Genomic DNA, 11,018 nt, shown 5'->3' on the forward strand with positions numbered 1-11,018 from the left:
TTAATTATAACAGATGTAATGATCAAGACAATTATTTATAAATACTCACCCATGCCAGAAACTAAGTAAAACAAATCATACCTATACATGTATGTGAAAACACTTTTCTGTTTTCTACTTCTTATTAAAATATTTGGATTTTTCATGTGCTAATTCATAAGACATATAAAATAAACCAATAATTTAGTGAGATGGCTAGGGTTTTAATATATGTGATAATAAACCTAAAACTCTATCAAAAGTTAAATTCAACTCAAGGATTTATGCAAAAAAGCAAATTCTCAATATGGTTATAATCTGATGATAAAAACCTGAGATTCATTTTCTTTATTTTCTTACAATATCTGTACTTCCTTACCAATCAACCGGTTAGCTCTTGTTCGTTGCCTTTTTGTAATAGCTTAACCATCCTAACCATTTTTTAAATGGTATAAAACAGTGTTCTCTGAAATGACAGTTTTTTGAATCTGACTCTACAGCTATTATTGAAAAACTTAAATATAATTTTTAACTAATAGTTATGTACTATTCTCCTAATAGTAAATTCAAATTGTACGACACTCATAATCACCATAATTGCTAACCAGATAATTTAGATACTAAATCATATCTATTTAGAAATTATTTAAATATGATTAAAATGATTGAAACATTTTAAATATACCATATTTTTAAAATCTTTATTTCTACAATTTATAATCTAGACATTCTGGAAGGTTCTGTATAATAATTCCTTTCCACAGTTACACTATACGGCTACCAGACTCAGTCTATCTACATTATTATATTTTAAAAACACTATTTTGATAGGAACTTTCCACTCCTGAGGATCTTTAATTCAGTAGGCAATTCACTTCTGACCAGGTGATACCTGTGTAAGGGCTGTCTTTCACAAGCTTTCCAAATATATATATATACCTAAAGACTGACCTACCATAAAACTGAACATCTTTATCACTACTGAAAAATAAAAGGCAATAAGAAAATGTCAGTAAAGAGTTGAGTTTTCCAATAAGCAATACTGAAGAGACACCAAATAAATAGAGGTGGTGCTCATGCCAGAACCATGGCCAGGGAGGCAGGTGGATGGACAGGTGCTTGATAAATGGGCTGTGTTCAGTGTCAGGGACAGGAGAATGTAGGGAGGATTTATGAGGACCCACTACCACTACAATGGTATCTGAGGACATGGAAGAGGGACAAGAAAGAAGTGACCAGCTGGTAACATATTATAGTCGGTAGACTTGCTGACCTTTTCAGTAGGCAGATGAGAGTCATAATTAGTGTGAACGGCTGGGCTAGTTAGCTTCTCATGCTTGGTTCCTAGCTTCTTGTCCCAGATTACCTTTTAATCTCCATCTCCAGCCCTGGTTACAATACTTTGCGTGTAGATTACTTGGGCCCATGTTTTCTTCTCTCTAATACCTAGAATTGCTCTATTTATCCTTCTCATCTACTTCTGTAGATTATTCAGATGTAGTCAGAAGATGAGGAGTGAGGGGTGGGAAGTATTTATTATCTCTGTCAAGTGCTAGTACACAATGCTGATATGCATCTTAAAATATCGAATAAACTGATAAAGCGCTCATATGCCACTTCTGAAGGATGTAGTAAGCCAAATGTGAACAGTGCTAAAAACAGAGCTGCCAAGTTCTATGCACAAGCCAAAAGGAAGATTTGTATGGAGTTGAAAAGAGCTTAACTGTAGATAATCAGCACGATGCTTTTGGCCCTTACTACCATGACTTGCACTCATTAAAATGAATAACACATGGAGGAAGCACACTCTAAATCATTAAGGCTCAGGAGTGGAAGTCTGGTCCCAGGTTCTCCCATTTCTCTCACTGCCTTAGTGTAGGACCTTGTGTATATCACTCAAAAATGAAATGTTTAACAAGCTTATAGCTTAGTTCCCCCATTCGAAATGGTTAACTGGGGCATTTGGGAGGATTAAGAGTCATGTTTCAAAATGCTTTGGAATACTCTTTTATAAAAAGAAATGTAAATTATGTGCCTTTCATGATATATATTTTAACTAGCAGAGTTACCAGCTAACATCGACACTGAAGCATGCATGTCTAAAATTAGAAAAATAAAGGAACACAGGCTAACCCTAAGTACAAAAAAATAAGCTAACTACTACATTAAAATATGCCAAATTATTGGAAATAATTTTCAGTGGTAATTATGAATACTGCTCAGTTTCAGAGGAAGGGACAGATTCAGATGTTAGGTGACTTGCTAAAGGCCACATAGTTGGCTGGTAAAGAAAAAACAAGACTCAGGGCCAGATGGTTAAGCTCATAAATGTATGTGTTGTCCAAACTTCCTCTCAGGGGAAAAGTGATTCTGCTTCCTTCAGATGTTTTAAATATCTTAAGTTTATTTTCCAAATATGTGTTTTTTCAGTGAATGATTTTGTTCCAAAATGTCCACATTGCTTAAGAAAGCAGCAACACGTCACACCCGTGGATTCAATGAATATGTGGAATTTGTTTTGCTACAAATGAACAAAAAATTTATGTGAGAAATTTTTCATACGATGTATTGCTTGTTTGGTTAATAAGAATTTCTTTTAACTGAGATTTCAGCAACTAGAAGCTATGTATAACTTACATTTTATATATTGTCAGCACCTTCCATAGAGTCTGGCATATAGAAGGCGCTCCACAGATGTTAAGTGAATTCTGTTATATTCCCGGTTGTCAAAGGCTTAGGAATAATAGCTTAGGATATGGCATGTTTCTCTTCCAAAAAAGAAAGCGATAAAAAACCCACATATGTCCCAATGCTTTGATCATTCCATAGGTAACTTTTACTTCTCTGTGACTACAATTTTTCATATGGAAATTTTTTTATGATTTTAAGTGAGTGGGCAGGCCTGTGACTATGGTGAAAGTGACTCTGTGTGACTTCTGAGGCTAGGTCGTTAAAGGATACAGCCTCTACCTGGCTCTTTCTCACTCTCTGGATGCTTGCCATTGAAACCCAGCCACTGTGCTATGAGGAAGCCCCAACTAGTCCAAATGGAGAGATCCACATGGAGAAGGACCAAGGTCCCCAGCTGACAGTCCAGTGAGAGTCCTGAGAAGAGTACAGAAACAAGTCTTTGAGTTCCCTCCCCGGCTCAGCTAACACCAAGGGGAGCAGAGATGAGCTGCTTCCATTAAGCCCTGTCCAACTGCAGATTCATGAGCAAAATAAATGTTCATTGTTTTGAGCCACTAAGTTCTGGGCAATTTGTTATACAGTCCTAGTTACTGGAACAATTGCAGATCTAAAGTGTGGCTTATTAAATGAAAACATTTCACATTTGAATTAAACGATACCTAAAAAACATAAGGCTTCATCATATTTTTAAATTATAAAGTGATCATTGATCATTACGTACTAATTGATATGACCAGTGCTATTAATAGCTGCATATGTGTCTTCTTTTCGTCCCCCTTCCTTCTCTTATTCATCCACCCATCCATTCATCCATCCATCCATCCATCCATCCATCCATTCATCCATCCACTGTCTCTAAATTTTCGAAACACAGCTGATTTACCAGAATGACCAGGATATCATTTGGTATATAGAGAGGAAGGTAGGATGCATGAGGTTGCAGGCCATTTCTGGAACTTATATCATCATCCAAGAATTAGTTGTACTACTTTTGATATCGAGTTGTCTACAATAAACTGGTACTTCTGTTGTTGTTATAATATTTTTATTTGCATGTAGAATGTCCTAGAAAAAATTAGATTGGTGTCAAAGGACCTAGGTTCTGGCTTTAGGATCACCACTTAATGGTAAGTTATTTATATTTATGGGTCTTAATTTCCTTATCTGTAAAAGGAGGAGAAAATAATTATCTCACTCAATTGTGAGAAACAAATGAGATAACATGTTTGAAGGGTAGAATATGCTTATCATAAATCATCTAAGAGAAGTGAAGATAAATATTTGTTCACCTTAGTGCTCCAATTATAATCCAAACTGCAAAACATAGATTATACAACTCATATACCCACTTCTCTTTGAAATTTATCTCTCAGCCAGAAAGACCACATTTGGCACCCATTTTGAATGGAAGAATTTGGACCTGTTTCTGAAAGCAGGAGAAACAGAGTAGATGACCTAAGCTAGTTTAGAACAGTATATAGAAAAATAGATTTTTCAGGACATCTGCCTTTTCATCAGACTGGGAAACAAAAAATTCTCAAATACATTTGAAAGTATTAGAAAGTACTGAGTCAAGATACTCTTAGCTTAAAATACCTATTATTCTTTCACAATTTGTGATCTTGAACTTAATTCTGCCACTCTCTATTCCTGGTATGTTCAGAGTCTAAATTTTCCACTAGGGAAATGTTTATTTTCTCCTGACAACTTTGCAACACACAAACTAATAGCAGCAGTAATCTAGTAGTAAATTTAAAATGCAACAGGCATTAGGAAAAGGAAATTTACATTTTAGTTTCTTATTCAAACTTGCATTCACTCCCCCCGCCCCCTGCAATCTATACCACTCAACGATTATTTAAATTAATGACAAATGTAACTGGCTGATCGAATGCGTAAAAAACATAAATATCTTTGTTGATAAAAGTTATACCAAAATCCTCTGTGCAACCTGAAAACTGAACACAATTTCTTTAATAAGAAAATTATAAATTTTCTTTAGTAGCATGCATCCATTTAGAATTTTGTGAACTCATTTTTTTTTTCTCTTGGTGAATCTTGTTATAATTATGGCTTTCCATTTGAGGAACATTCTTCTTGGTTCATTTTATATTGTATATGAGTTCACTTCTTATGTCTACCCATGGTTATGAAAATAAGAAAAATTTCTGGGAATTACAAACTGAAAAGGAAAAAATCCACAAAATCCTGTGGGCCTTTAACTAATGATTTATCCAACTATATTTTCCCCTTAGTTAATGTTTGTATGAAGTATGACTTGCAGAGTTCTTATGTTCCATCTCTCTCAAGTAGTTCACTGAAAGAACATAATTACATTGTTCAGTATGGCTAGAGACCTTAGAAATTGGTGTTGCATGAATATTAAATATGCATTAATATTTCCAACACTATCATATGGTCTAATGACTGTAACCTGGGCACAGCAATACTTACCCACCAGGTGGTGGTGCACTTTACAAATATCAGCTGTTTATTACTTTTCTTAGGAAGAAAAAAATGTCCAAGAAGTTTCTAGCTTAACTATAAACCATTCAAAACCATATTTAAATGTGAATTCCCTTCTTTTTCTCACTGGGAGGTTGAACTTAACCTAAAATATTTAACTTTCATCAGCAATTCTAAATATTACATACAGTTGGTCCTCCAAATTTGGGGGTTCCAAATCCGCAGATTCAACCAACTTCAGATAGAAAATATTTGAGAAAAAAAAATTCCAGAGAATTCCAAAAAGCAAAACTTGAATTTTCCACTTACATAGCATTTACATTGTATTTACAATGTTTACATTGCATATACATTGTATTATAAGTAATCTAGAGATGACAAAGTATACAGGAGGATATGCATAGGTTATATATAAATTCTACATAATTTTATATAAGGGACTTGAGCATCCTTGGATTTTGGTATTTGTGGTGGTCCTGAAACCAATCCCCATGGATACTGAGAGACAATTGTACTATAACAAATTTTAGACCAGAATTTAAGTTCTAATATTTTATTTGTTTTATAGCCTTTTTAATTTTTTTTTAAAGTTTTGCTTACAATCTTGGAAAAATTTTCCCTTATCCCCAGTATATACTTTCACTAATGGGAATATTTTCTAGTTGAACCGTTTGTTAGATTTGATGTGTATTTTAAAAAGTAATTCAACAACACTCAAAGGTGAACGTAAGATATCAGTACAGCATCTCTAATACTTGAATTATAAAAACATATTGAGAGAAAAAAAGGCTTATATTTCACATGGTAGAAAGCATTTGTTAGATGATGACTATAATAATGACACTGGGTTCTATCTTTAATAAATACTAATAACCTAGTTTTGATAATACCACAACTGCAATCGCTCTCTCTTTTAATTTTTATTTATTTTTTTAACATGAGACAAAAGAACATCTTCCTCATGTTTATGAAATAACTTTTGTCTATTTGCACTCTTTTGGATTCCTGGGAGATTCGGTTGTAACTGAATGTGGTATCCATGAAAAGTTGACAAATATTAATAAGTGCTGTGATTTCCAAACTAGCATAGTAATTTTAAAGTCACATTGATAAGGAGTTCATTTAAAAACTTAACCAGATTGCCAGGATAATAAAACCCAAGACCATTAAAACAGAGAAATATGACCGAAAGAAGATAGCCCCAATCAAAAATAAACAAAAGTATAAATCCACACTTCTAATCCAGCAATGATTTTGACTATTATTCCCAGTAGTTGACTTATAGCATGCATGTTAGAAGGGGCACAGAAACATACTTTTCCTTTGACACACCAAAAGAACAACCTGAAGCTTTCTACCTCCAGTGGCATTTATAACTGTGGCACATACATTTCTCCAAAAAGCTGTGCCTTTTTGACATCAGTTGGCTCTCTTGCCAGTACTTTTGTTTGGTGCCAGCTTTCCTCTTAGCTTCCATAGCTATAAATTGCCAAGTGATGGGCTGTAAAAGAAGATCTCTGCTTTGTCGTCTCATTAATGAATTAGAAGATGCAAATACCAGACTTCTTACCTTGAACTGACAGACGCATGTCACAGTGTCTCCAATTCTTAAACATTCCCCATCAAATTTACAGGTGTTGGTGTCACAGAGGAAGAGATCATTTTCTCTGTCATCATAACCTCAAATTTAAAGAGAACACGCCAGTCATTAAATGTTATAGACTTGAACAAAAAAAGAAATATCTTGAAGCTTTAAAAGAACTGCCCTAAATCTTAATTCCAACAACCACAGCTGTACTGCAAGGTCATTCTTTACTGACAACCTAAAAAAATTCTAGTTAAGTGATTAATGTTAGTTTCTTTTTTTCACTATTCTTTTCTAGTCAGTTGTCTTTAATATGCTTTTTTGATAATGCTCTTTTATTTTAGCTTGGGTTAATACTGGCGGTGGTGGATGAATATTTAACACCTGCTTCTTAGCTTCCTTATTATTTTCTCATTAAGTAGACTATAGTTTATGACCCCCAAACTTCACAGTTTAGAAAAGAGCTGGTGACGGTCTCAGAATGCCTTTTACCATTTCTTTATCTTTAATCATTCTTTTGCTTTAAGGTCTGCAACAACCCCTTATTTGGAATTTTTCCAGACAAAGAGGAAACAAAGCCCCAATAATAAAGATAAACAGGCACAGTGTTTTCTCTGATGGTCTGTCTGGCTCAAATGAAGATTGATCACCTCCAAGTTAACAGGGGTAAAAAGGGGTGCCAGGTTCTTGACAATCTGCCTGGAAGACCAGTTTATTTTCTTTAGTTTCTGCAGATCCTTATAAGATATCTGGTAATAATGAATTTCTTGATTGTCAACCCCAATTTCATATTTAAGTTAGTTAGTTCCTAAAACAGTACCATAGTTAGGGATGAAACAAACTAGTCATGTTGGGCTACAAAGCTATCAACATTCCAAACAATTGATTTTGCAGGTTACTTAATATTCCTATGATAAAGCACCTAAAAAAGTGATTAGGTACCTGCAAAGTGGAACTTAGTCTATCCAAAATAACATATATGCATGCATGAGCCACGAATAAGTTAAAAAAAAACATGCTGAGTTTTATAAAAATGCCAAATTTAGAAATTGCAATTTAGAAAGGGCAATATATTGACCCAAATCTAACAAGGTTGCAAATCTCAACTTGTCTTTAAAAAGTGCAAACTACAATAATGTATAATAATTTTCCTTGTGGAATTTACATCAGTAACTACCCAGGACGACATATTCTTTTATCCTATAAGTTACAGTTGGTCATTCCCTCTTCTCCAAAGTTACATACACTTCAGCTCACAGACATCCCCGAAAGCCACTTTATTCAGAGCTAGATTCAACTTCCGTGGAATTATATATACAGAAGATGAAAAATTACATACACACTTGCTAAAACTAGAACAGACCAGACCTTGGGGACAATACCCAGGCATGTTAATGCAGTTTAAAATGCCAGTGAAATCACACCACAATCCCGCCGGTAGATTATGGGCTGTCATACTGAAATGCGAAGCTACTCGGACAGTGCAGCAACTCCCATCCTCGGGCCCTATTTAATTAGGAGGCTTCAGCACAGCAAAGCTTGCCAAGCTCTCGCGTTCAGACTCGGAAGGGACCCGAGCAAGCAAGAAGAGCGCCTGACGCACTCCAAGGAAGCCTGCCCAAAAATGGAGGAGTCAGCGCCCAGTGGGGTCAGTTTTGCCCTCCGCCCGCCTACGCGTGAGCCTGCCCGGCCTTGGTCATGCACAGTCCGGCCTGGTAGACGGGCGAATGGTTCTTGTCTCAACTTCCTTCGACCATCTAGGAGCTTGGGGAGGGAGGCAAGAGAGAGGCAACTCGGGGATGCAAAAACAACGTCTTTTGCAGCCAGCTAGAGAAGGAGGATGTGTATGCATGTTTGTGTGTGTGTGTGGAGAGAGACAGAGAGAGAGACACGCAGAGACAGAGAGAGAGAGGCAGAGAGAGAGTAACTAAATCTCTTGAAACACAAGCTCCTTTAGAATTTCTGTGACCTGGTCTTGAATGCCAGACAAGTGCACCCTCATGGCACTTTTGCCAGTAATCAGTGTTTCCCCTGCAGTCACCATTTGATTTATTGCTTTCTCGCTCGTTCTTTCTCATAAACTTATTTCTCTCTCTTTTTTGCTAGACTTTTTTCTTTAGTGACAGAAGAGGTTCTGTTTTAATGTTTGCCCAAGGATTGGTGCTCTTTTCAGTGAATCCACAAAACCATCCCGTTTAATATTTCTTAAAATCTCCGCAGCTCCAGTTTAAGTGCAAGGATGCAAAGGTTCCTACACCTGCGCTTTCTGTCCTCCCCAGGACCCCCGCCCCCTTCCTTAGCGGCCTGGAACAGTTCTCTGTGCTCCTCTGGGTGGAGGTCGGTGGTCTCAAGGGTTTGGAGCGGTTGGAGTCGAGGGGCTTGGGGAGACGCACTTGGGGAGGTTGGTCTGTACTGGAAACGCGCGTTTCCTCTGAGGGGTTAAGGGGTCGGGGGCTGGGGTTCTGGACTTACCAGAGCAGTTCCAGCCGGTGGGCGTTTGGCAGTCACTTAAGGAGGTAGGGAAAGCTGCGAGCTTCACCGGGCGGGCTACGATAAGTAGCATTACAGGCAGCAGCAGCAGCCAGCAAAAGCCCTCGCAAAGTGTCCAGCTGCTGCACTGCCGCGGGGACTCCCACAGCACCATGACTAGTTCGCGCAACTCTGCAGCAGCAAACGGCTTCCGAAGAACACAAGATCGCGGGGGTCAGGCAGCGGGCTACTGAGCATCCCGCGGACAGCGGCAGCAGAGGCGGCGGCGGCGGCAGTGGCACCTGACGGGGAAGCAGCAGCCAAACCCGCGCATGATCTCCAGAGTTTCAGCAACATCCAGTGACCCGGCTCAGCCCCGGGAGCGAGAGGGTCGTGCACCGAAAAGCCGCACCGGAGACGAGGTAAGCTGCTGCCATAAGCAGAGGGCTCTGGCAAGCCGGGGCAGCAGGAGGAGACCGGAGTCCAGAGGGAAGAGGAGAGGAGCCCAAGGGGGCTGGGTGGAGGGAGAGTCAAAGCGCCCAGCAGCCTAGCAGCCGCCTCTCGCGCTCTGCCGCCCGCATCCCTCTGGCGTTTGGGAAGCAGCAGGTCCTTAGCCCGCCCGGGATCACGTGGGAAGAGGCAGTCGGGCGTTGATTGGCGGAGCGGGATGCAGGTCCCGGAGGGAGGGGTCGGCGAGGAGGTGCTAGGAGGAGACGACGGCCGACGCCACAGATGGGCTAGCTCACCAGGCGCTGGCCCGAGTGGGGCTAGGCGGGGATGGCTCAAGTGAGAATCGCGGGCCTCAGAGCGGGCGACTCCCACACCTTTAAATACCACCTGCCCTTTCACTCTCCGCCGCAGGACGCCCCCTACCGAGCGCTGGGTCAGATCTCGCGCCCCTCTTCCGTGCGTGACCCCGGGCGGCGAGCGCCCGCCGCGGCTGGGTGGCGTCTCTCTGAGCTGGAGCTGGTGAGGGTGGAGGTGGCTGAGGAGCGGTCGCAGCAGGGAGGAGAGGGGAAAGAGGGCACAGAGGAGAGGGCGTCCTGCTGGCGCCCGGCGTTCTAGCGTGCGGGAGCGCGCGCCTGGCTCTAACGGCATGCAGCTGGGAATATCGCCGCGGAGAGCCCACGGACGTTTCTCTAGGGAGCAGCAGGAAGCAGGAGAGGGTGAGAGGCGGTGGTGTGAGTACAGCTCTGGCTGGCCTGGAAGAAGCAGCAGTTCCCACAGGAGCCTGCGAACCTCAGGCTGCTCAACGAGCGGGCTCAACCAGCCAGCCAGGCTCTCTCTCCGCGCTCTCTCTCTCTCCCCTCCCCTCCCTGGCCCCTCACAACCCAGAATCAGACCGAGGAGTGGGAGGTTTGAAGCCCTCTCCCCACCAAACATTCGTCTCCAGCCGGGAGCCTATTTGTGCGGCTGGCTGCCTGGGAGGTGCGGGCAAATGTGTTTCGAAGGTCAGATGTGGTCTGGACAGGTGGTCAGAGAGTGGCAGGAAGGGTGTTCTGCATCAGCCACGGCGGGTTGCCGGGCGCATCCGCCGAGAAGCGGCGTCTGAGAAGAGCGGCTCTCTTTGGCGGCGCGGGTTGTGGCCCTGGGAGCTTTACGCGGGTCTCTGCCGGATCGCCAGAGACGTGGGCGAGGCAAGAAGGTCTCACTCGGCAAGTCTCTTGTTCTGCGCCTTTTCTTCTTTGGCCCCAGCCAGCGCCTGGCAAACGGCGTAATAGGACCCGCCTTCCGTCTGCTGCATTCTTCACGCAGTTAGACAACACTCTTTAGCCTTATGGTATTTTAGTCTCTAGTAACGAACGGGACCCAATGCTTCCCGGGACAC

General features: G+C 41.0%; 1 protein-coding gene across 1 annotated transcript in view; it reads right to left on the reverse strand.

Annotated features, from left to right (window-relative positions):
* The window catches only part of TMEFF2 (transmembrane protein with EGF like and two follistatin like domains 2), a gene marked incomplete at its 5' end in the record, with an annotated part of 247,076 nt that extends 237,711 nt beyond the window's left edge, over positions 1–9,365 (reverse strand). The window contains 2 exons of the mRNA XM_079924864.1: positions 6,707–6,816; positions 9,194–9,365. Coding sequence (XP_079780990.1) covers positions 6,707–6,816; positions 9,194–9,365 — 282 coding nt within the window. The remainder of the gene's footprint in view (positions 1–6,706; positions 6,817–9,193) is intronic.
* Between the last annotated feature and the right edge of the window lie 1,653 nt (positions 9,366–11,018).

Source organism: Stenella coeruleoalba, assembly GCF_951394435.1.
Source record: "Stenella coeruleoalba genome assembly, chromosome: 6".
NCBI classification, from domain to species: Eukaryota; Metazoa; Chordata; class Mammalia; order Artiodactyla; family Delphinidae; genus Stenella; species Stenella coeruleoalba.